This window comes from Bidens hawaiensis, unplaced genomic scaffold (genome assembly GCF_021521415.1).
Source record: "Bidens hawaiensis isolate Kalapana, Puna unplaced genomic scaffold, B.hawaiensis_p1.1 tig00020416_1, whole genome shotgun sequence".
NCBI lineage: Eukaryota > Viridiplantae > Streptophyta > Magnoliopsida > Asterales > Asteraceae > Bidens > Bidens hawaiensis.
The window spans coordinates 182,909-210,787 of record NW_027493108.1 but is presented as its reverse complement, the minus strand read 5'-3'; the positions used below and the strand labels follow the sequence as shown (position 1 = coordinate 210,787).

The 27,879-nt window shown below is 34.7% G+C and overlaps 1 protein-coding gene and 1 pseudogene across 1 annotated transcript; both read left to right on the top strand.

Moving 5' to 3' along the window:
• The first annotated feature begins 92 nt into the window (after positions 1 to 92).
• Positions 93 to 1,583, top strand: LOC143560606 (F-box protein At5g03100-like; annotated as a pseudogene).
• Positions 1,584 to 6,460: 4,877 nt separating this feature from the next.
• On the top strand, positions 6,461 to 14,920 carry LOC143560605 (F-box protein At5g03100-like). The gene is made up of 4 exons (XM_077048880.1): positions 6,461 to 7,399; positions 7,469 to 7,549; positions 11,830 to 12,261; positions 14,855 to 14,920. Exons 1-4 carry the CDS (start codon positions 6,461 to 6,463, stop codon positions 14,918 to 14,920), a joined length of 1,518 nt encoding a protein of 505 aa, XP_076904995.1.
• The last annotated feature ends 12,959 nt before the right edge of the window (positions 14,921 to 27,879 follow it).

Genomic DNA, 27,879 nt, shown 5'->3' with positions numbered 1-27,879 from the left:
TAGTTTGTAAATTAGACTTAAGTTTGTCTTGTCTAATGTATTATGACTTTGGCAAGTAAATAAATAAAAATTATGACTTTTGTTCAGAAACCATGTGTATTGTGACACGTCAGCCCCTTCCGGGCCCGGGGTGTTACATCAGTTGCTGGATTCGTTATGCTGTGAATTGCGACGTCGAAAACTTTTGTTTAGCGTTCTGGAATACGGAACATGAAGCTAAATTTTCCCTAGATAAGGAGTTATTTTCCCAGAATTCATGTGTCACGACTCTGAGTTTGTTAGGCTGTATGTTTAACCCGTCAACGACGATTAGATTGAAAAACCTTAGGAATTTACATGTTATGTTTGTGGAGTTAGATGAGGATTTGATCGAAAACATATTATCAGGTAGTCCTGTATTGGAAACTTTGACGTTGAACTTTTGTTATGGTTACAGGCGGCTCAATATAACGTCAAAGGGTGTTAGTGTTAAGAACTTGGCATTATGTGGATGCCCAAATAGTCGTTATCTTGATGGCCGTATCCTTGAAATCAATGCTCCTAATATTTTGTCACTGACAATTGAAGGAGTTTTGGGCTTGGATAAGCTTTTGTTGCGAATGTGTCTTCGTTAGTTGAAGTTAATTTAGATTACAAGTTTTTCACCTTGAACTGGGGTTATGATGCAATTCAAGAAGAAGAGATGCTTAGAGGAATTGTCTTCCAACTTCGCCATGCCAAAGAGCTCAAAATTGGGAGTAAATGTTTTAAGGTAAAATTATTTTTCTAACAATATGTGGTGTGGTGTCTTTGTATGAATATAATGTGAAAATTTGTCATGTTTATTGTTTGTAGGTTCTGAGTCGTTTGAAAGCTAAGGGTTTCATCTGTGCATCAAACTTGAAGGTCACTGGTGACGAGGTTAGTTGATTAATGGCACTTTGAATTCCTGCTTGATTACATTTTGTTAATATATTCCAAATTCTTGTCTTAATTGTTGACAAAGAGTAACACAAATTATTGCCTCTCGTATTCAATGATTAAGTTGAGTGATGTGTGACCGTTTATATTTTCTTCTTCGTTTTGTTTTAACTTTTGGTCCGCTTCCATAATAACCTGGCTACTATCAGTTCTCGATTCTTAAGTCTTAACCACCATATATTTATGTAATTGCCTCTGGATTATTGTAACAAAAAAAGTTTGGCTCGTTTAGGGTTTCTCTTTAAGCGTCCGATGGATTGTCATGATTTGGGAGTAAATACACATTTTGGTATGCACAGAACAAATTACAGAACATTCGGGGTGATAATTTTACCACCTCACCAACGAATGCGTCAATTGGGTGGGTGGCTCTAGGGAGGCAAGTAAGCTACACATGTAATTAGGAACACATTTGAGAGTTGAACATGCAACACGTAATTTGAACTCTTTGATATAAGGCCTGTTTTTCTTTTCGTACAATATATACAATTAAACTATATTTTTTTCAATGATTGCGCGTGAAGCATTAATTTGAGTAATGCTTTCAGCTACAAGAGCAAGCTGATGCTACTACCAGCGGCGGAGAGAAGGATGGTGAATCTGATGCTTCATACCTTAACTAGTGCCAATCTTATGTTTTAACATTATAGTTATAGATATGTATGGTTGACATGTTCTTGTGTTTTGTAGCTAAACCATGAATGCATAATTTTCGGGCTTTTTTTTTTTTGAAAGTTTGAATTGTGAGTTATTCAACTTGATAATTAAAGGTTGATTATGTTTTTGAAAACAATAAGTTCATAATCAAGTTCCTTCTGATTATATAAGCTGATTTTCATTTTTAAGTTTTAAACACTTCACATTGTTTTCTAAATGATAAAGGAAAAGAGTCAAAGGAGAGTCAAGTGCGCCAATATTCACTAAACTACGTATGGCTTGTCCATTTCCCAAGTTGTGCCTCTTTCAATTTTATTTTTTTATAAGTTTTGGAGTGAGTGTATAATTACATATCATATGTTTATAATTACATAATTATAAACTGTACAAGTACACACATAGCTATGTATTGCTTTTGAAAGAATTGAAAGGGTTCAAAAAGGAAAAGGTCATGATATGTGATGATCGACCAAAAGAAATTTTACTTCTGAAATCAAAAAAAGAAAAAAAAAAGAAAAAAAGAAAACTCACGTGACAACAAAAATTAACAAAATTAGTTGGGCCGTAGATTAACGATGTAATGGGCTCCGGTTAACTACTAGGCTGGAAACCCAATCAGGTGTGCTTGCATGTTTAGTCCCCAACCTAGGGCCGTCTAAACTGTTTGTCGCTCGTACTCGCTCATCGTTCGCTCGGAAACTACTTGGAAAATGCTCGCTCGTTTTTTTGCTCGATTGTAAACGAGCCGCTCTGCTTGGTTCAGTTTGTAAACGAGCCAAGCAATGAGCAAAGGTCTGTTCAGTTAACCGTTTTATTTGCCCACCTCTAATTAATATCATATTGTATCATAAAAATACAATTCAATCAACTAAAACATTTATTTTATAGATCATGCATACATATACCAATGCAATATCTTTCTGAAGCCTACAAATGTAGTGCTGGGCCCAAAATCATAAAATCGTATATGCATGCATACCAATTAGTAAAAAACCATAAACCCTAAAATCGTATTTATAATGCTTGCCTTTTAAGCCTGTTTTGTTGTGAATTTGAAATGTAGAAGACAAAGATGAAGATCAAATTAGTAAGTTACCAGATTGCTTTCTTGTTGAAATCCATTCTCGTTTACCCGACACAAAATACGCCATCAGAACATGTATTCTCTCTAAACGATGGAAACATGTTTGGACTTTGGCTCATAGTCTCGTTTTCCTACTTCCTTATGGGGCTCACTATCACGCTCCCCGCGGTTTCTTTTCTTTCGTCGACAAAACCCTAACTCAATGTCGCCAATTAAAGCTCAAGAAATTTAAAGTGCAAAGCTACTACAATCATCGGATTGATTTTCATATCCACAATTGGACTAGTCATGCTGTGAATTACAATGTTGAAGACCTTCATTTGACGTTATGGGGTCTGGAATCTATAACCGAGTTTCTGCTGGATCAGCTTGTTTTCATCAGTTCATGTTTTACAAACTTGGAATTGTCAGGTTGTTCACTTAGCTTAAGTTCCCGAGTTTCATTTAAAGAAGGAAAGGGAAAGAAAATGAGGGACGGAAGTGTTCCCGAGTTTCATTTAAGAAAGGAAAAGAAAGGAAAATATAAAAGTGGTGTTCCCGAGTTTCATTCAAGAAAGGAAAAGAAAGGAAAATATAAAAGTGGTGTTCCCGAGTTTCATTAAAAGAAAAAAAAGGGAGGGGAGAGGAGAGAAAATGATGAGTAAAATAAGAGAATTTGTATCTTTTCAATTTGGAAAGATTTTAAAGGAAAGTAAATTGAAAAAAAGGAGGAGATGCCAAAAGAAAAGATAAGAAGAGAAAACTTTCTTTTCCTTGCTTTTCTTTTCATAAATGAACTCGGGAGCACACACAGTAATCCTGCCGGGGCGATTAGTTGGAAAAACCTTTGGAGTTTATGCATCACGTGTGTGAAGTTGGATGAAGATTTGGTTGAAAGTATTATTAGGTAGTCATATATTGGAAACTCTAGTGTTGAACAGATGTTGTGGTTACAGTCAGCTCAATATCACCACAAAGAGTGTTTGTTAAGAACTTTGTGTTCTCTGGATACACGAATCCTCATGGTCGTGATTTTAAAGATTATATCGAAATTAATGCTCCTAATATTTTGTCTCTATAGAGGTAAAGCAGTAAAAAGACCCGCGAGACAAAGAAAGACACCCACGGGTTATCCATAGCACCCGTGGGTCATCAACAGACATGCGGAAGACATCCGCAGACCGCATAAACCTCCGCACAAGAAAGAAACAATAAAAGTTCTTACTTAGAAAAGGATAAACAATTGTAACAATATTCTTCTAGAAGATTACTAAAACATTCCCTGACAGGGACGTTTACCTCATTTACGAGGAGCACGAGGTGATACAGACAATGAGAGAGGGACAACTGGACACCTGGTAACAACAATGCACATGGCCAGTTGTCACTTCCTATCAGCGTGACGTGCGTCCATTTAGGTAGACAAGGAATCTTTTGAATAGAGACAACTCTACCAATCACATTCCATTCACCCTTGGCTATAAATACCTTGGTCATCACCATGAGGTGTTCATTCACAATCATCTGATTAGTCTTATCACTTTCGTACTTCTTATCTCCTAACAACAATACTTATTCTCACGCCGGAGGTGGTTACGGGAAGCCCCCCCCCCCCCCCAATACTTGAACCTATTTTGACTAACTTATGTTGTATTATGTTCATTTTTTAATACGTTGAATGAATTATCTACTTAATTTTTATATTTATTTGTTTATGTTCATTTGTTATAATTTGGATAATTATGTGAAAATTTTCATTTAAGTTAAACTTAAAAGAAAAAAGGATCTATAATATATATAAACGAAAACCCTAAAATCCTACGTGTCGCGATGTGGTCGCTCCCCCCTTTTATGGAAGTTACCAGATTGCTTGATTTTTAAATGGAGGCCTCTCATTGATTTAACCCAAATTCATAGGTATAGGTCTTACCAAAACCAGATAGCTCTTAAACGGGTTATAACATCTTATTAAATTAAAAATTAATCTTACCAATTATTTGATATGAAAATCCTATAAAATAGGGATATACTAAAATTTAATATCCAATTTAAAAAGAAAAAGATATTATTTATAATTAATAAACAATTTTATAATAAAAAACATAAGCGGGTCATGGGTCACCAAATCCATATAGCTTTTAAACGGGTTATAACATATCATTTATTTATGAAACCATTTCATCATCAAACCCTAAGTATATTATTAACTTTCTTACAATAAAGAAAATTAAAGTCCAAAAAATAAATATTAAAAAACAAAAAATGTAAAACAACCATTTTCTAAGGCCATCAGATTGCTTTATTTGTAAATGAAGGTTTCTCACGCATTTGACCAGAATTCACGGGTAAAGGTCTCACCAAACTCAAATAGCTCTTAAACGGGTTATAACATCTCATTATATTAAAAATTAATCTCATCAAATATTTGATATGAAAATCCTATAAAATAGGGATATATTAAAAATTAATATCCTATTATATTTAAAAAAAGATATTATTTATAATTAAGAAACAATTTTATAATAAAGAAAATAAACGGGTAATGAGTATCACCAAACCCAGATAGCTTTTAAACCGGATTATAACATATCATTTATTTGTGAAACCATTTTATCATCAAACCTCAAGTATATTAATTATTAACTTTCTTACAAATTAAAATCCATATATATATATATATATATATATATATATATATATTAAAAACGAATAATGTAAAACAACCCCCGTAATACAGGGGATAAAATCTAATAGCTAATATAACTAATTCCATATTGAGAAATTAAATTAGGGTTTGATTACGGGGTTTGTTTTACATTTTACGTTTCTAATATTTATATATTTTTTGTATTTTAATTTTATTTATTGTAAGGAAATTAATAATATACTTATGGTTTGATGATGAAAGGGTTTCACAGAGTTGTTATAACCCGTTAAAAAGCTATCTGGGTTTGATGAGACCCATGAGCCGCTTATTTTTTTTACTATAAAATTGTTTCATAACTATAAATAATGTCTTTAAAAAAACGGATATTAATTTTTAATATTTTCCTATTTTATAGGATTTTCATATCAAATATTTGTGTGATTAATTATTAATATAATGAGATGTTATAACCTGTTTAATGACTATCTGGGTTTGGTGAGACCCATACCCCTGAATTCGGGTCAAAGCATGAAAACCATCATTTACAAATAAAACAATCTGGTGACTTGAAAGAAAATATGGAGGTTTCGTTTATTATATTTAAGATAAGATATATTTAAGATTAAGATATTTTATACCAATGCAATATCTTTCTAATAGACCAATAAGTTAGTGGTAGAGTGGTAAGGAAGATACTTGGTGTTCTATATGACCCAGGTTCGATTCTTGCCCACAACATTTAGTTTCAGAGGCACCCGAGTGATGATCGGAGACTAGGCGATTAGGTGGCTTCCACTAGTTGGATCCTTTAACTGAGCTGGTTTTATCTCACCGCACTGTCGTGTCTTCGGGCGAGTGTTCACGGGCGTTGGCCTTAGGCGAGAGTTTTTCCTGGATCAAAAGACGAGTGTATTCCGATACAGTGAATTTAACCAGTAGCCTTTTTGAAGGATTCGTTGGCCGTTAAAAACAAATAGCCTCGAAGTGTACGTAGTGCTGGGCCTAAACTCATATACCAATTAGTATCAAGTCCGGCCTAAGAAACCATGCTTACGTAGTTACCTTTTAAGGATGTTGTGTTGCGAATATATATGGTGCTTAATATTTTTCTGTTGCCGCATCAAGAGTTAAGAATGGCGGAAGAAGGGCATTATCAACCGCTGAAACAGATTCGATTTGAAGATGACAATGATGAAGACATAATTAGCACCTTACCAGACTGCTTACTCGTTGAAATCCTTTCTCGTCTACCCGAAACAAAATACGCCATTAGAGCATGCACACTCTCCAGACGATGGAAGCATATTTGGCATTCGGTTCCCAATCTCGTTTTCCGGCATCCTTATTGTTATGAAACAGGTTATGGCACAAGCCCCGATTTCTTCTCTTTCGTCAATGAAACCTTAACTCAACGTCCCCAGTTGAAGCTCAATAAATTCAGACTGTATTGCCGCTACAATTATCTGCTTGAATCTCAGATCAATAACTGGATTCGTTATGCTATGAATTGCAACGTTGAAGAGCTTGATTTGTGGTTATGGGGGCAGCTGGAACGTATAATTGAGTTCCCGCTGGATCAGTTTGTTTTCATCTGTTCAAGTTTTACAGATTTGACATTGTCAGGCTGTTCATTTAATCCCACCACGGCGATTAGTTGGAAAAACCTTAGGAGTTTATGCTTTATTCACGTGAAGTTGGATGAAGATTTGATTGAAAGTATATTATCAGGTAGTCCTGTATTGGAAACCCTGATGCTGAACAATTGCTATGGTTACAAGAGGCTCAATATCACATCAAAGAGTGTTAAGAACTTGGTGTTCTCTGGATACACGAATCCTCATGGTCGTGATTTTAAAGATAATATCGAAATTAATGCTCCTAATATTTTGTCACTAACAATTAAATATTTAGTGTTGGGGAAGCTTTTGTTGTTGGATGTGTCTTCTTTAGTTGAAGCTCACTTAAATTATTGGCAGGAGACAACCATTAGTTATGAAGAAGAGACGCCTAAAAGATTTATACTTGACCTTCGTCATGTCAAGGACCTCAAAATTGGGAATCCCTGTTATAAGGTTAAGTTACTTTTCTTTTGGTAATTTAAAGAACTAAATATTGACATTTGTTTTTTTTTTCCTTTGTAGGTTCTTACTCGTTTGAAAGCTAAAGGTTTCCCTTCTCCATCGAACTTGAAGATCATGTTACTTGATCTTTACACTCATGAGGTTAGTTGATTAATGGCACTTTAGATTCATGTTTTATGTCTCTTTTGTTGGTATATTCCAATTTCATATAAGTGTCTTACCCAAAGTGAATAATGCTTGTCTTAACCACACAAAAAGACTAATTGTTGATGATATATTTCTGGTAGATGATAAAGTTGTAATGTTGTATGATGTTTGGTCGTTTATGTTCTCGTTTCATTCGTTTGTCTAGAAAAAAACGAATGGTATGCAATGGGTAAAGAACTATCATAAAGGTATCTCATAAAGGGTAAAGAACTATCATGACTAGAAAAAAAACACATCTTGGTATGCAAAGAACAAGTTACAGAAACACTAGAGCTGATCATTTTACTACTTTACTAACGAATGAGCCAATTCGGGTTATATTCTAAATTATATATCTTGCCATGATCCGACAAAATTGAGATTTAAACATGAAACAACAAGATTAAAACATGTGAGTTGTTCTTGTTGATGTTGCTTGCTCATGAAAACGAGACCATAATTCAAATATATTGTCTGGCACTTCCGGTTACAATAGTAAGTTAATGTTATAATCAATAGTAGCTGGGAGGATGATGGTTGAGTGATTATATTTCAGTTAATTTTTTACAGTGTTTTATTGAGCCTAACTACAACTAAAAATGCAGGCAATTATCAAGAAAAGCGGATGATCTTCCTCACCTCAATTCTGCAATAAGTTTTTTTGTTCCAATCTTAGCTTATTATGATCATAGATGTTTTTTCTCGGAACCTAATTGGTACTTTTTTAACACAAACTAGCAGTGTCGAAGTGTTGATAAAACTTTGTCTTTTCAAACTGTGAAAGTTAAGTTCTCCATATATAGTTGTAGAAAAAAGAAAAGAAAATTAGATTCTAAAGATGGTTGAATAAAAATGATGCCAACTAAAATACAAAAAATTGTGTCAACATAATGTTGTGATTTCTCCTATTTGGGTGGGCAGGGTGTTTAACTCGGACCCATCCGAGTAGGCGAGTTATCTTGACATAAATTTATTAGTTGGCGGAAAAGACTGAAATACGTCTCTATTTAACAGAAATATTTAACGGTGTTAATGATGTAGATTGTAGAGTTTATTGCAACGAAAATAAAAGATTAGGGACTAACATCACAACTTTTAACATACTAGACTGGAATAACAGTTGTTAACACACCCATAAGGACGAAACCAGAACTTCCTCTAAATTAAATGATGAAATGAGAGTGTTTACTCCAAGATCATAGTTTTTTTTCAGTAATGTCTAAAGACAAAAAAAATTCAAGCTTTGTAGATTTGTTATGATGAACTATATTGTAACAAAGCATATGAATTAATATATTTTACACAATTTATAAAAACTGATCATTATAAAACTTGAAACAACAACTAAACAAAATTGTAGAATGGTTTAGAACTTTTATATTAAAAGAAATAATTTTAGTACACACACATTATATTGAATAGTAACGGATAATCAAAGCTCTATATGTGTTACTAGGTTATTGATCTGTGTGCTACACGGGCGGAAATTAAAAAATTCGTTAAGTAAACAAATATTATTATATGTTTAATAGATTATTTATTTGAATAATACTTATAAAAAGCTAGGTTATAAACCCGTGTAGTGCACGGAACAAAAAAGTTGACCTTATCATCATGAATTTGGTTTAACATGCATTAACATAATTTTGCTGATGAATATTATGAACTGGAGATTTATCGAGACGGTGTTAGACTGGCAGCAAACCTAAACCAAATATTTGGATAAAATCATAGTTTTTTCCCTTATTCTTAACGCTTGGCATTTAAAGATCAAAAGTATTAGAATCTTATGGAAGTTAAACATGAACTGCATTATGTTTTAGTTTTAGTAAGTTCTTAATACCTGGCCACAGACTTACATTTTCAGTACTTGCCATTGCTTTCAATATAACTTATGATCAATTGTATGCCTTAAAATTTTTGAGTTAAAGCAACCATATGCTATTCTGGATACACAACATCTATGAGAGAACAATCCAAAAACAAATGTTTAGGAAATACAGTTCTATGGAGTATGTTTACTTACAATTTTACATGATGCTTGTTCAACTTATCAATTATTCAAAGCAAAAAATACGACCATAAAATCACGAAACTCAAGCGAAAATAAAACCCAATTCATTCTGTTAGTTTTCATTACCACAAGAACTGGGCACTCACGTTTTGAACACAGTGATATTGCATTGCTTGCTGCAGTTTCTGTTGCAAATTCTGTTCTGGGGACAGATGCATTTTTTGGTCATATCTTCAGGTCTGTCCCAACATTTGTGATCAGCATCCGGATCACCCACCTTTGTGATCAGCATCCGGATATCCGGATCACCCACCTGAGAAAATTAAATTAAAATGGCTCAAAATGAGTCGAGTTAAAGCATTTTGAAAGTTTTAAAGGGATGGCGGGCCAACCTATTTAACCACAGCCCAGCCCAGCGCAACCCAACCCAAACACTGCTCATTGAATATGCGGGCTAGGTGTTTTAAACCATTTACGAATTGACCCACTTAAACCCACACCAAACAGGACCCAACTAATATAGGGTTATGTTTGGTGACAAGTTAATGATTCGAACATGTTTAAACAGAACCTAACCCACACTAAAGACGACCCTTTAAAGGTACTTTTGATTTATTGATTACCTGTAGGGCCAATATTATATATTGTTTTTAGGATTGTATATATCATTTTAGTTTGCTTTTAGTCGGCGTAGTACGTACTCGGTACGTTTATTTTGTAAGTATTGGAGAAATGGAGACCCTATAAAAGGGTCACTTACCCATTTCTCCAACTCCAACTCTTCCAACACTTTCAAGAAAACTCAAGGAAATAAAGTTTCTTTCTCTTACCCACTTCTCATTTTTCTCTCATTTAGAATAACAAAACTAAGATCATAGATCCGAGTGTCGTTGGTGATTTTCGCTAACCAACAACACGAATTGATCCTGTGAGATCCATCTAGAGGACCTACAAGTGGTATCAGAGCTTTCGGCTCGATTTTTTGTGGTTTTCGGGTCAAACTTTTCGGGTTTTGATCTTAGTTTTTGTTGGATTTGAGGTTGATTTCTTGTTACTCACCTCTTTTGGAGTCCCTTTCACCTTAGAAATACACGAGAATCACCAAATCTAAGTTTTTAGTATTTAAAATTTTTGTGTCTGAGCTTATATTCGGCTTAAAACTCAGATCTATACCGATTTAGTGATTTTTAGACTAAAGTCTTTTTGACTTTTTGGAAGTTTGGGTGTTATATTATCAAAAAAATAAATAAATAAATTTCGCATCGGGTACTGTAGCAGTCGCTTCCGAGGTACTGTAGCAATCGCCGGGGGTATTGTAGCAATCGCTTCGCACGGGTACTGTAGCAAATCGTTTCGCTTCGCACGGGGGTACTGTAGCAATCGTTTCGCTTCGCACGGGTACTGTAGCAATCGCTTTGCATCGGGTACTGTAGTAACTTATGCGAAACACTGTAGCGACTCGGCACTGTAGGAAAAAAAAACCCTTAAAATTTTTTTCTCTTTAAAAAAAATGTCTTACGAACCTGAGCTTGGAGGAAATCTGGATATGGGAGAAAGCCGAAAGAAAATATTAAAAGGAGAATTCGACATGTTTACACATATTAAAGGAGAATCGGTTGTCTCTCTCATCAACAGATTTGAGTCACTCGTCTCTAAAATGAGTAGTGCCGGTATCATCAATGGTTTGTTTGAGATCAACATGAAGTTGTTGAATTCACTACCTTACACATGGAATATTAATGTGGTTATCATTAAAAGAACCACAGACCTGTATACCATGACACTCTCAGAGTTGGCTTCTACCATCAAGTCTTTTGAAATAATGGAAGATAAGCTCCGAATAAACAATCAGTCCAAAGAAAATAAAGTTGGGACAAGTAATAAAGTTGGGACAAGTGTTGCAGGTGAAAGCAGTCATGCATGTCCTATCATTCCCGACACATTACATGCTGATGAGGTATACAACAATTTATGTTCTCAAGCTTGCATTAACAAGGTCACATATTATAGATACCATCAGAATGAAGTCTTGAAAGAAAATGCAAAACTTCGTGAATTAAATGCTGAGTATGTAAAAGCTGACAAGATTTACGTTGAGAAAATTGAAACTCATCGTGATGATGTTGCAAATATGAGGATTAAAATTTTTCAAGTAAAGCAAGAAGTAATTTATTATAAAAACATAATTTCAAAACTAAAAGATGAAATTGAAAGTTTAAAGCTTGATGCTTCTGAGAAGAGAAAAGAAGAAAAGATAATCCAAAGATTTGAAACATCATCTGAGAAATTGGATGATATTATTAGAGCCCAGAGAAGTACTAAGCTAAAGGCTGGGCTAGGGTATGATTATACTGCTGTACCTCCACCTTTAAATGATAATTATACCAGCTTACCCCATTTCAGCTATAATACTTCTAAGGAAGACATGTCATACGGGGTTGGTAGAATACCAAAACCTGTGAAATTTGTTCCTCCTGCCTCACAAATTGCAGCTCTAGTCCTACCATCTGATAAAACTAACATCAATGTATCTTTTGAAGCTGGTTGTGTTGAAGAAAGTGGGTCGTTGGAAACGGACACGAGTTGTGATTATGAAACCGTTTGTGATGAAACTTTAGTTGAAAAATGTGTCATCGAAAGTAGGCATGTTGAGGTGAACATATCAAGTTGTTCATCATCAAGTTGTGAGACTGAGGATAATTCAAGTGAAAGTAAAGTTTTTGAAAATGAAAAGCCAAGTACTTCGTGTAAATATGTTTCACCAAATAAACGATCATTTTCTCAAACAACCAATCAATTTAGAAATCCTCAGCCATACAACTTCTGTGACAACAACTACTATGGTCATTATCAACAAAATTTTGTTGATCCATATTACACAAATGCGTTTTATAATCATGTTCCTTTCCAAGAATCACCTTTCCTACCACACCAACCACATTATAGTTCAAATGAGTTCTTTGACACTCCTAGGAGAAAGTGTTGTTTTGTGTGTCACATTGCAAGCACTGGTTCAAGCAGCAACTTGATATTCAAAGGCGGCTTAGTCCGTCCCCAAAAGGAGCTTTTAGTAGCCCTGATTCAAGGACTATAGTGAACCTAGTGAAATGGATGTGAGATCCAAAGTTAATAAAGTAAAACACAAAAAGAAACCCTTTTGGAATCCAAAAGGGATAAAATCAAAAAGGATCCTAAGACTATAAAGTCTGAGGATTCACAAAAAATAGTTTCAAAATCAAGAAAAGAAAAATCCAAAATTGACAAAACCAAGGAACAAGTTTTTTCTTGGATTCCTAAGGATTGTTCTTCATCAAGTGAGGCTCCAAAAAGAAATAAATGGTTTTCAGGAAATAAAATTAAGTTTGGTCGATTTACGGTTGACCTTCCCGGGACAAAGGTATCCCGGGAACCCATGTCTATTTGAACGCTTAGTGCATGCAGGGTCAATCAAGGAGGACTATCAATAGTGTTAGGTACTTAGATAGTGATTGCACCCGGCATATGATGGGAGACGAACCCTTGATATTTGATGCTAAACCATTCGATGGAGGATTCGAGTCTTTCATAAGCGACATTGGGAGGACAAACTTCAAGGAAAGGAAGCCTTGTTTAAATGGTTCAAAAACAACTTTTCGAGCGTTTCTCAAACCAACCTCGTCTAACTGCTTCTCTCAAGTGATGAATCCAGCATCAGCTGCTGGGTCTCGGTTTGAATCTCTTCAACTTTGTTATACGATGTGATGATGCATGCTTAAGATAGTTCATCTGACAACAACTTTGCTGACCTTTTCACTAAAACCATTGATCATGCTCGATTTGAATTTCGGGTCGAATCGCTCGGCATGATAAATTTTGATTAAAACAACCTATCTATCTTTTTGTATATAAAATTGTAAATATTTTTAAAATATGTCATAATTTTAGAGGGAGAAAATTGAGTTAAGTTTAACTCACCAAAAAGATTTTCAATTTGCTTTTAAGAAAAACTAAAACAAGTCATTTGACTTTTCAAAAAGACTTTATGTTATTTTAAGAAAACCTAAAAATATCCCAAAAGATATTGTCCCGTTTAGAGGGAGCTTCTTCTTAGATGGAGTCGGATATTTTAAAACTTTTAAAAATTTTGAGAAATTGATCCGACCCTTGGAAAATGATAGTACATTGATATGCAAGGATCCTAGCGCATGAAAAGAGTAGATCAAAAGTCTACAAAATCACTCACAGATGTGTAGATAGGCTTGACAAACAAGTAAGTGTCGGGCGATATAAACCTAAAATTCATGCCGGTACTAGTGGCTATACGTTTATGAAGCGGTTCCATGATTCCGTGAAGTCATATTCATGAAGGCAGAAATGTAATTAAACATGTCATACCCAAGCCTCTCTTTACTTTATCACAATTGTCTTATAAAATCCTTATCAATTTTTAATTTTTATTGAGTCAAGAAAAGAAAAGAAAAAGAGTCAAGAAAAGAAAAAGAAAAACATAAAAGAAAAAGAAAAATCAAGAAAAAGAGTCGAAAAATAATCATTCTTAGGAATTTTAACTTCTGCTTTATTTCTTCATTTATTTTGATTCAAGCCTTGGACTTTCTCTGTTTGTAGTCATACAAGATCTGATTGTTAAGGCCCTGAATCTTCTACTTTATTTTAATCTTTCTAGATCGAGTCAAGTATGCAAAATAAAGTATAAAGTGTCAAATGTGTTAATAAGAGTACTGTGATCAAATAAAAAAGGTTTAAGTCAAGTTGAGGTGATATGTTAACACAAAGTAGGCCTGAGATATGATGGAATCAGTAACATGTTTGATTAAGTGGGGACCACATAAGCACCGTGCCTAATTGTACTTCAAATGTATCACTTTGGCATCAAAACACTTGTCAAGTTAAACAAACGGACAATATCTACAGTCGGTGATGAAATTGTGACATAATAATATCAAAATGGAAACGCGATCTAGGGCTTTGCAAATCAATATGATTCCATATTGTGATCTTTCTCACAAAAATATTAAAATCATTAGAAAATTTTGTAAATATTATTGATATATAATATTAATTTCATCTTTACTGCTATCTTTTATTGTTTATTTTGATTTTGTTTTTTTTAGTTTCAACTTTACTATGTATATATTTTCGTAATATTAAACTATATGAAAATACCAAAAAGATTTTAAGTTTTTACTGTGTTAGTACATATTATATTAAACCTTGTTTTATTCAAAATCATATGTTTTGTTGTCAAGGTCATTCATGCAAAGTTTGCTGGAAACCTAGGACTTAAACAAATCACTTACAAGTTGAGGGACTGAAAATGGGAGGGTCTGTGAACAAATTCTTCTTTGACCCTCGAGAGGGTCTGTGAACGAATCTTATTCGTTCTAAGTTTTGTGCAGGTGTACATGGACAGGTAGATCAAGATCAACTCGGCTTGGAGTTGCAGATGTTGAAGCGCTTAAAAGAAAATGAGAACGTGAAAGTTGGTGATTGAACCTAAAGATGAAGTGATCGTGTCTTAAGACAAGTAATGAAACCAGTCGGCTCAAGAAAGTCAACAAAAGAAAATTAGATGCCGAGCCTCCCGCATCTGATGTTTCTAAAATTTGTTGTTGCCGATCCTTCCCAGAAAATAAGATTGAAGTTCAAGTCTACATGACTGGAAAATAAAGAATTGTCCAAGATCCTATCTGGTTCAAGATCCTGGATCAAGACAAGTACTAAGTTTCAAGAAATAAAGACGAAGCAAAGAACTTAACGAAGGTTCCTCGACATACTCAATCCTAGTGGGAGATTGTAGGGCCAATATTATATATTGTTTTTAGGATTGTATATGTCGTTTTAGTTTGCTTTTAGTCGGCGTGGTACGTACTCGGTACGTTTATTTTGTAAGTATTGGAGAAATGGAGACCCTATAAAAGGGTCACTTACCCATTTCTCCAACTCCAACTCTTCCAACACTTTCAAAAAAACTCAAGGAAATAAAGTTTCTTTCTCTCACCCACTTCTCATTTTTCTCTCATTTAGAATAACAAAACTAAGATCATAGATTCGAGTACCGTTGGTGATTTTCGCTAACCAACAACACGGATTGATCCGAGTCAAGTTGTGAGATCCATCTAGAGGACCTACAATACCAAATACTAACTGCAACTTTTGATTCCAATTGATTCAAACTGCCCTCACACACAACTTGTTAGAAACTTAATATATAAGATTGTAATTTGTCCTAAATAATAATCTACACAACTGTGAACTGTTAAGTTACATTGAACTCAAACCTCTTAAAAATGACTAAAATACCCCTATGCACATTGGCATTCGCAATGTGTACAAATTGAATGCAAACCCTAGTGCCAAGTGCCGATGATAGTTAACAAAAGTTTTAAACTTAAATGGAACTATAATATGAATCAATCCTAGCCCATGAGCGCAAGATTTTTTTTATAATAGTAATTTTTTAACAAAAGCACATATATCACGCTTTTGGTAGCCTAGGTTCTTTAGTTTGGTAATTTTTGAAAAATATACCCTTAATGTTATACTCCTTAGTTTGACTTTCCCAATATTCCAATACCATCCAGCGCCAATTTTGATTCGAAAATAGTAAAACTTGACTTTATATAATATAGCATTCAAAAGATGCAAAAGTGAAACTTAAGCCAATATAATATAGCACTAGGTTATTGACCCGTGTACGACACGGGTGAAAATATTGAAATTGTCTAATAAACACATGTAATTGACAGCATAAGTTGTTATATGTTTTTTGGGACGACAACATACTTCAAGATGCAAATAATATTGGTACGAAACAAATGATTGTTAAACATGAATATAAACCAATATAACATTCAAATTACAATATTTAGAAATATAATCAAAAGTTGAAAATGTAAAATTCATAAGCATATTTCTTGTTTTATTTGTAGCTTTACCTTCCTTGTCTAATATAAGCATTTTAACACCGTCTCTACTCTTCACTCTTAATAAAGCTGCATAAAGTTGTCCATGTATAAATATAGAGTTTTTGAAATATATGTCAACTCTTGCTAGAGACTGACCTTTAACTTTTGTTAATGGTCATTGAAAACAAACTGCAACTGGAAACTGTCTTCTCTTCAGTCGAAACGGAAGTTTCTTATCTGTATCGGTTAGGCCACTACGAGTTATATAAGTACGATAACCAATATTAGTACCTGCAGTAACTTTAACTTCAATAAAGCGCCTACCCAAATTAATTACTTGCAATCTAGTTTCGTTGCACAAACCATTCTTCTGATCAACATTCCTTAGTAACATTATTGGCACACCGACTTAGAACCAATCTATGGTTAGGCAATCCATACATTTTTAAACCATTTAGAAATCCGGTGAGTGTAAAGCTGGATCGAAACCAGGGCCAACAGTATCAGATTGATTTATACTATCAGAACTGAGGTATCAACTTCTTCTCCCGGAAATAACGCCAAAACTCTGTCATTAATGTCTTGCTAACCTCATATAAAGGTTCAAGACAACATACCTAATCTGTCATTAACGTCAAAAAACATGGTTTAATAAAATGTGATATAATAAAAGAAATTAATTGTAATTACATGTAGTAGGTGTACAAAAATTATTCCAGACAACATACCTATATTATACCTATATATTGATGTTGTTGACATACAACCTTATATAGTATTTACGGCTTGATTTTCTTTACCACCACATAATCGATTATTATTAAATGATGAAATTAGATAAGTAACAACATCGTTATCTGTAATTAAAAAAAACAATGAAAATCCATACAAACAATTTATTGATTTATAGATGCAAATTAATTACCGAACAAAATATGATAATTGTTAAATTCATTAAGCCGTTTAATTAAATAAAAAAAACTGCTTATGTAAATATAATCTAAAACTTTAAACTGATACCAAACATAAAGAATTAAGTTAATTATTACTAAAAAAAACACATATGCTTATGGTTTTTTAACCCTACAATCAAATATTTAATTATTTATTATTTATTTATAATTAAGTTTGCATGAGTCTGAGTACTTTTGGTCATGTTGATTTTATTTACCATAATGCATTTATGAAAATTTTAGTTCAAATTTAAATATAAAAAATTTGGTATGATCCCATATACAAAGCCAAATTACTGGTTTTTTTATGTGGACTACATATAAATTTGTGAATTTTGTTGCCAACTATGAAAAAAGTATAAATTAAGTAAACTAAATATAAGTAAATAAAATATGGAGAAATATCTTTGTTGCTCTAATTTACATAATTGATTCAAATAAACATGCTAATTAAAACATGTATTTTAATTGGCTTTAAGAAAATAAAATAGTATTGGATACATGAAAATTATGTTTTGTATCATTTCAAAATTAAAAAATACAAAATAAATTGTGTAAACATACATTCAATATTATTAAGAATCTGGTTATCTAAAAGGTATAATGCAGTTTAGAAAAACTATATTAAAAATCTTTTAAATTCGTCTGTTACAAATGCCTGATTTATAGTTAATAACAAATTAATTTTTATTTACTTTATTTTGACGTCAGTAGATTGTATTTGTTGATGTAAGGTTTAACTTGAAAATAATTACATAAAAAAGTAAATTTAAATAACTATAGTGTATTAACGAGTTTAAGTAAACTATTACCATTCGAAATCCTAGTCAGTGGTTCTCTTGGCGTTGAAACTGCACTTTTACAAAAATGCACTCTTAAATAACATTTAAAGGGTAAATAAAAAAACACAAAATGACTAACCGTTTGAATTACTCATCTTATTGGAAGACGTTAATTGACCAAAATTACGTTTATTTGATTGTAAAGCCATCACCACTTTGGTGGGATGGTAAAGGCTTTGGCCTTTGGGTGAGAGCTCCAGGGTTCGATCCCTGGCATTGGCGGTATAATGTAAATAGTAGGAGGAAAGCTTGAACATTCAAAAAAAATATGAAAGGATGAACAACATAAATAAAAAAACCGAAACTTATAGATGCTTCAATTTTGTTGACTTTATGAAGGATTTAAGTACACAAAATAGAAATTTAAGGGGTGTTGGTATTGCTTATTTTCATCAACTTATAACTTATTAACTTTTTGAAAAGTAATAAGGTGTTTGGGATTGCTTATATTGTGAGAGGAAAAGTTCCATAAGTTACAGTTTTGTAACTTATTAACTTAATGAAAAGTTATAAGGAGGTAAAATAAGGAATCCCAAACACCCCCTTAGAAAATCGGGACAACAAATAGTATTAACGTTAGTAACAATTGTAGGTTATTTATATCGGGTGTTTATATAAATATTAAATACATGGAAATTAGAAATATTACATGGAAAATAACAAAAACATAACTTACTCTACCGGATATCAAGACTATCGGTACTTGAATCGGCATAGACGATTAGAAATTCATTTATGTAAAAATGTCTAAGCCACCAATATTGTGTATTGCATATGAATCAATAAAAGGTGTAAACTTAAATAGTATTCACCTATTCATGCTCAAATAATCCAAAAATTTCATTTTGATAATTATTTGAATATTTATGGTTGTGTAAATTTACTAAAAAACGTAAATACATTTGTTAGTTTAATTCCATGCTATTTTTGTGGCTTAATTTTTTATAGAGAATGGTTGAATTGACTTCAAACGCCACAAAATGCATTTACTACTAATTTATGAATATACAATGCAATTAGATTATTATATGAATTAAACAAACATAGTTATTATTGTAGAACAATTTTGGTGGGTTGAAATATTAATTTCCAATAAATTCTAGCAATACATTTTAGTTTTGAATTATTTATATTCCAAGAAATTATAAGAATACATAGTATATATGGAATTTATGGGAATTGACCAATAGAAAGAAGACAAATGTCCATAAACCTTATTGCTTTAATAGTATAGGTAGATTAGAAAACAATGAGACTACAACATTGATGTATTGTAAAACACACGTATTTTCCGCATGTTTTATCAACGTATTATATTATATTTTATATGTTTTAACTCGTTTTAGATAGGTTTTACATACATTTATTAATCTTGTAGGTTTTGGGTAAAAGAAAGGAAGAAACCGGGACTTTTCGAGCATTTTACGACCCTTTTATGCATACAAGTTCAAGACAAAGCTCAAGGCCCGGCTCGTATGCATCATGGAGGCCCAAATCTTACATTATAATATAATATAAAAAAAATAAAAAAACCCTAGGGCTGGAACAAGGTTCCGATCGGCAGGCAGCAAGGGCGAAAAAAAAGGAAAAAAGTTTTGTGGAGCTAAGGTTGGAGCTTGTGGCGGCTAGGGAAGGAAGAAGACACAAGAATCAAGCCTCGGGATCATTCACCATCAGTTTTTACAGCCAAGGAGCAGCCCGGAAACATCCATATCCTTACATCTTTTTCATTGTTCATACACTTTGATTTTCTTGTTTAATTGTTGATTTGTTTTGCAATTGATTGAGAGATTGAATTGTTATTGTTTATTGTTGATCATTGGATGATTGTTAATATGTTTGGTATGAGATTAATGATGTTTTATTAATTGTTTGTTGCTGTCCAAAAATGATTCTTGGCTAAACTTGTTAGTTCTACCTAGGAATGATGATTCTTGTTAGTGTTTGATAGGTTTTATGGATTGTTTGATTGATAGACTTGAATTGTTATTGTAAAGTTTGATTTAGACATGAAATAGGTTGTGTTTAGTGGCTGGAAATTATATCAATTTATTGCATAAACCCCGTGTGTTGATTGATTAGTTTTGTATTGATTGATCGGTGCATTGTTTGATTCTAGACTTGGTGTTTAGGGTTTGTTTGCGGTAGGAACAACCGTAGGGTTTTGTTGCATGGTTAATTGATTAAAGTACAGTGGTTAGACACCTTATTTGAGACCGAGAGGTGATAAGAAGTTAGGGTTGTCTCATTGCCTTTGCATGCTAGAATAAGGATTGTGCGAGAGCGAGTTCGTTTCTTGTCAGGTTTAGGTGTTTGAGCGACTAGTTGATCTATTTTGGTTTAAGTTGAATTGTTCCTCTATCCTTGGTTGTGTAGTATTCATTGCCATTAGGGTCGAGTGTTGGTGAGACAGAGAAGTGATCCTTCATTAGAACACGTTAGCAATTGTTTCCCGGTTTGGTCGTTTTAGCCGATTTTGAATAGTTTAGGTTTGTTGAGTGAGACCGAGAGGTAATCCAGTGAGCCCGAGCGATCCTTAGTCGTGTCATCTTTAGGGACTGGTGTCTTGAAGTCATTCAATCCATTAGCTTGTTAGGCCTACAATTTGATTCAGACCTAGGTAGACGTTTTTCTCCACCCTAAGTTAACACAGTTAGTTCCCCATTAAGTTTTCTATTTTTGGTAAGTTGTGTCAGTCAGTCTAGTTAGTTCAGTTAAGTAATTAAAAAATCAAAAATCAATTAAATATTATTCTAAGGTAGGTCTTGTCTAGGGTTAGTAATCGTTAGCGTCTTACGTGTCCACGTGTTCGATACTCGGACTTCCTAGTGCTATACTACTTGTGATCGGTACACTTGTCGGTTGTGTGTGGTTTTAGGATTTTCGTTTTAATATTAAAGCTTAGTTTTGAGGGTTATTATTATAGGGTTATTAGACACACATCAAACATTCATGGATTTGATTCACAAAGAATATGCTGAATATGTAACATAATCATATAGTAAGAAACAAATACATGCAACATTTGAGAAAATAACATTTTACCACTACTCTAATGCCATTTGTAGCATAATGAAGATGAGAACACAGCACGTAATAAGGCATCTTCAAGTACTCAATTTTCATTTGTAGCATAATGCGTTATACAACTTCCTAATATGTTCAGATCAAAGAAAACTGTATCTTATTGTTAAATATATATATATATTTATATATGCATATTTCAATTTAATAATCCTCTTTTATTTTTTATTTCTTTGCATATGGGCTTTTTGGACTGCTACTGGACCTGGCCCATCTCCATGTTTCTGCTAGGGTTGCTGCCTTTGCTGCCAACGTTCAGCTTTGACGCGTCCTCATCTTCTCTTAATTTTGGAATGACGCGTCCTCTATTCTGCACTTATCTTCGGCAACTCCGGTGATGGCTCCGCTCATCTTGGTTCTCTTAATGACTAATGAAGAATTCATCCGCCTATTTAAAGTTACCTCTCTCTGTGTTGAAGACATACAAGTAGATGCTCCTGTTCTAGTCCAAACTCCAATTCAAGGGTTCTACATCATAATCTTGTTGTTGCTGCCTTTATTTGTATCACAAATCATCTTTCAATTGTAGATGATTTGTATTCTATTTCACTCCGATTGGGCAGTAGACTTTGCAATACTCTTTTATCACTATAAGCACCTCAGAGACCTTAATTAGCACTATGTAATCCTAATACAAGGTTACAATTACTCTTCTTAGTAAAATACCACAACTTGGAACCCCTGGTGAGTTCGTTCCTTTTATTTTTCTCATAATTTGCTACTGCTAGGTATTTTATTGTGCCCCATTATTTCTTGCTTTATTTTTTAGTAGTGATTGTTATTATAATGTGTTTAATTGATCACTATGAGCATCTTAGAGACCTTAATTAGCAAACTAGATGCTAGTGACCCTTCGTATTTGCATCCTAGTGATTCAAGTTGTTTGACTATTGTAAATGTTAAACTAAAAGGCACCAAAAATTACAATGTTTGGGCAAATTCTTTTTTATTAGCTTCGCAAGCAAAAAAATAAAATTGGTTTTTATCAATGGCTCTTGCAAAAAATCCACTGAAAATGAAGTTTTAGCATCTCAATGGGAAAGGTGTAATTCAGTTGTCTTAACTTGGATTCTTAATTCTGTGTGTGAAGAACTTTATGTGGGTCAAGTTTATTCTAAATTTGCTTCTGATGTTTGGGATGATTTAAAAGAAACGTATGATAAGGTTGACGGGTCGATAGTATTTAACTCATACCAAAAAACCAATTCTGTGTCTCAAAATGGTAGTTCCGTCTCTCATTACTATCAGAAACTAAATACAATGTGGAACCAGTTTGATGCTATGGTGCAATTACCCACATGTACGTGTAAGGCCTCAAAAGAATTTAATGATTTCACTCGCTTAATAAAACTAATGCAGTTTTTAATGGGGCTTGATGAAGTTTATCAACCTGTCAGAACTAGTCTTTTAACCCGTGATCCCCTTCCCTCAATCAAAACTGCTTTTTCAATAATTTCTAGGGAAGAATCACATAGAGGTGGAAACTGTTGGGTTCGTAGGCCTTGTTGGCCCGGTTTATTATATGAAGTCAAAAGAGGAGACGGGTGTGGGCGGTCGGGCCCAAGCCCGGCCCGGTTTAGATTTCTTGCATAATAATTTACTAACCCTAGTTCAGTCTCTATATAAACAACATTATGTACTTGTAATATTTGTCACTCAATAAAGATATACCTAGTTGCCACCCGTGGACGTAGGTCAGTTTAGACCGAACCACGTTAAATCCTCGTGTTCGTTTACTGCTTTCGTGTGTGTGTTCAGTTTCGTGTGTGCGTTTAATCCTAACAAGTGGTATCTAGAGCTTAGGTTCAGATCACGCGAAGAACACGTTGAACCAGCCGAGTCGCCGCCAAATCATCCAGCCGCCGCCACCCTACTGCGCTAGGGTTCCGCCGCCGCTACAGTACCGCGCCGCCGCTACAGTACCGCCGCCGCTGCTACAGTTCCGCCGCCGCTGATTAGGGTTCCGCAGCTGCTGGTTCGTTTTTTATGATCAGCTCCGGTGAAGCATAGTACGAGACATGAAAGTTTGAATCAAGATCCTATTTTTGTTGAAAAACAGTTGTCAAGTCAGAAGAAGCGTTAAAGAAACGGATAACCAGTTGCCAACCGCGTTTGTCAGGTTTTATCGTTTCAGTTTAAAATTTCAGTTTCTGATTTACAGTTCGTATTTCCGCTGCGTATAAATAGGTTGATTTTTTTAACAGAGTTCAGTAGAACAGTCGTTAAGTTCAGGCTCGTGCGATTGCTGTGTTTGTCTCTGTTTTATTCAGTTTTTCGTTTTAGTCATTGTCATGGCAGAAGACGGAAAAGTTTCGATACAGAAGTTTGACGGACAGAAGTTTGGTTGGTGGAAGATGCAGATTGAGGCACTACTTTGTCAGAAGGACTTAGATGTAGTGCTTGAGGATGAAAAACCAGAAAAGATGTCAGAAGCAGATTGGAAGAAGTTAGACAAGAAAGCTAGGGCTTGTATTACATTGTCGTTGTCGGAAGATGTGGCGTTTAACGTCATGAAAGAAACCACAGCCCGTGGTATGATGGACGCACTATCCAACATGTATGAGAAGCCTTCGGCAGCGAATAAAGTCTATCTTATCCGAGAGCTAGTGACAACAAGAATGAAAGAGGGTGGGTCAGTTACAACTCATATCAATAATCTTAATTCGATCTTGTCCCGCTTAGTGTCAGTTGACATTAAGTTTGATGATGAAGTTCAAGGCCTCTTGTTATTATCCTCTTTGCCCGACAGTTGGTCGCAAACAGTGACTGCAGTTTGTAGTTCGTCTACAAATATTACTTTCGATGGGATTCGAGATCTGATTCTGGGAGAAGATTCAAGACGCAGAAGTTTAGGTGAATCATCAGGCAATATGCTAGTCACAGAAGGTAGAGGTAGGGGAAAACAGCGAGGCAGTGGGAGCAGGAAGAGGAGTCAGTCTAAGACTCGTAAGGATATTGAATGTTGGGGTTGTAAAGAGAAAGGACACTTCAGGAATCAGTGTCCGAATGGTAAGAAAGAGGTGAACGTTACAGAAGACGACACAGATGACGGGGTCAGTAGTGATGAGGCTTTGGTTTGTAGTGTTGAGAGTAGCGTTGATGCTTGGGTGATGGATTCTGGTGCATCGTTTCATGCCACTCACTGTAGTGAAACGATGAAGAATCTTAAATTTGGGGATTTTGGAAAGGTTCGACTAGCGAATGATGATATTTTAGAGGTTACGGGTATGGGAGACGTTGATTTGATAACTTCAGCCGGTACTTCTTGGACTTTGAAAGACGTGAGGGTTATTCCAAGTTTGAAGAAACGTTTGATTTTAGTTGGGCAGTTGGATGACCAAGGGCACGATGTTAAGTTCGGGAATGGGCAGTGGAAAGTAGTCAAAGGGAATCTCGTTGTTGCTCGTGGAAAGAAAATTGGTTCATTGTATATGGTCGGCATGTCATCGAAAGGAGTGGATCCAGTTTTGGTTTAAGACAAAATCCGGTTCACAGAATCTCGTGGGCAGAAGAAGGTTCGTTTTGCAAGTAACAAACCCAGAGCCAAAGTGAAGATTCAGGATGAACGAGCTAGGAAGGTTAAATCAGTTGGGGGACATCGTGACAGTGGGAGCACAGGTTGTGTTTCAGTTACAGTTCCAGGTCGACAGTGGATTAAGAAAACCAGTATTCCAGCTGTAAAAGTCTCTCCAATGAATTACTTGCTGAATATGGAGAGTGTTTATTTTCAGGTTATCTCAGGATCCGGTAGTTCGTTATAGTGGGAGCCGGTAGGGACAGAGAACGGGTCAGGGGCAGTTTCAGCCATGACTGACGTGTTGGAGCTCCGGGGAGCTTCAACGGGCCTTCAGGTTAATTGATGAGAAGGCGGTGGCAACTAGAAGAAGTTTAATGTTCAGATTACAGAAGTACAATCAGGAGTGCTGACGAGAGTACTCAAGGCCTCCGAGTGGGAGATTGTTGGGTTCGTAGGCCTTGTTGGCCCGGTTTATTATATGAAGTCAAAAGAGGAGACGGGTGTGGGCGGTCGGGCCCAAGCCTGGCCCGGTTTAGATTTCTTGCATAATAATTTACTAACCCTAGTTCAGTCTCTATATAAACAACATTATGTACTTGTAATATTTGTCACTCAATAAAGATATACCTAGTTGCCACCCGTGGACGTAGGTCAGTTTAGACCGAACCACGTTAAATCCTCGTGTTCGTTTACTGCTTTCGTGTGTGTGTTCAGTTTCGTGTGTGCGTTTAATCCTAACAGAAACGCCCCTAACAAAGGTGTAAATGTTGGTTTTGTGTCTAAATCTAATCATTTTATGGATAACAAAAAAAGGTTTAATAAAGGGCCTAATCAAACCTTAAATGCACTCATTGTCACAAACTGGGCCACGCTGTAGATAGGTGTTTTGAACTGGTCGGGTATCCTCAAGGGAATAAAGCCAAATCTGGGTAGGGAAATAGTCAAGGTAATCGTGTGTATAACTCTATATCAAATAAAACTTGTCCTGATACATCTGCTAGTGTTGCCTCTACGTCTACCCCTACCCTCACCACTGGTCAGATTACTCACCTATTGGAGCTTCTAAAAGATAAGAACAATGATGGATCTCAAAATACAAACTTTGGAGGTAACTCCATTGGGTTTTTTTCTTCAAATGCTTTCACTAAATATATATTTGGATTTTCAAGTTGTTCGTACAAAATGTCCACCAGGTGGGTTGTTGATTCTTGGGCAAACCAGCATATGGTGACATCCAAAAAAGGGCTAATATATCTTGTTGATGTATCAATTTAAATATTTCTGTTAAACATCCAAATGGTACAAATGCTAAAGTTACTAAAATCGGTCATCTAAATTAACTGAAGGAGTCACTTTATCGGATGTCTTTGTTATTCCATAATATTATGTGAATTTGATGTCTGTCTATAGGCTTGCTAGTGAAAATAAGTTGCGTGTCTCATTTGATGAACATACTTGTTATCTTCAGGATTTGCACACAAAGAGAGTCCTAGTGACTGGTAATCAAACTAATGGTTTATACTTTTGTGGTGATGCCTCTAAACCTATTGAGGTGTGCTTTAATAGTCATGATGTTTTTAATCTCTGACATTCTAGGCTAAGACATCCTTCGGATCCATAGTTGTCAATACTAAATAGCGGTAAATAGCGACGGGTCACCTATATGCTACGTAGCGAATAACGGTAAATAGCGACCACTATTTCGTGTTTAGCGATAAAGTAGTAGAATATTTTATAAAAATTTAGAAATACATCATCAAGTCAACTATTTTGGCAACTATAATCAACAAAAAAACATTCAATCCACCAAAATAGCTACAATACCTACTAGTTAGCAATTTAGCATATTATGATCAAGTAATCAACAAAAATCCCTTCAAAGTAAGCACCAAAATAGCTAATAATGCTAATTTGCTATCACTAATCACTTAAAACTTAATATTCCGGATCGTCCTCATCGTCTTCATCATCATCCTCATCGCGATCCACATCATTTTCAAAATCTTTAAAAGCCCCAACATCATTTTCTTCATCATCATCATCAACCACATCAAAATCATAATCGGGTTCATCAACTAAACCTCTTTGTCAAGGCCTTGAGCTCGATGAGGAAGTCTTGGCCCTTTTACTACTTCTTCTTGTCGCGTAAGGTGCCTTATCCGCCCCGATAGCCATTGCAACATGACCAAATGTCAAATCTTCACCCGCGAACACCGGAGCATTTTCTTCATCATCCTCTAACTCCTCTAAAGCTTCCATCAACCACTCATGCGGATCTTCTAAATTTCCATTATCTAAGATAATCGGATCAATCGTATCACGCATATCGTACCTTCTTTTTAGAGCCCGATTATCCTTAATGTACACAAGATCACTAAGTTTTTGTTGATCAAGTCGACTTCTTTTTTTTGGAAGGAAGCTACATAAATGAAAATATAATTAGTTAATAAGTTTATTTATATATATTTAACATCAAATAAAGAGCTTCTTACATGTTCAAATATGCTCCAATTGCGTTCGCACCCTGACGAACTACACTTTAAACTAAGCACCCTGATGGCAAACCTTTTTAGTGTCGGTGCCGATGCTCCGTATTGCATCCACCACTCCGCTAATTTAATAATAAACTACACAAAAAATGAGTTAAACTTGAACTTTTTATATTTAATATATATATATATATATAAAGCATACATGGCGCAAGAGTTGCTCTCATTTTCTTGGCAAATGGAGTTCCAAAAATCCCTTTAGCATGTCGATGTAACGGGATCTGATGTGCTTGAAGTAGTTTAATATTTATTAACTAAATTAACTAAAAATAAACACTAAGTAATACTCTAGACTCTCTAAAACTCGACTAAACTACTAACCGGCAAGTGAACCGATTGACTCTAGTAAAGCTAAGTAAGTCCGGATATCGAACTCACGAGACCCTTTAAATTACGTTTATTAGCTAATTAGACTTGACTA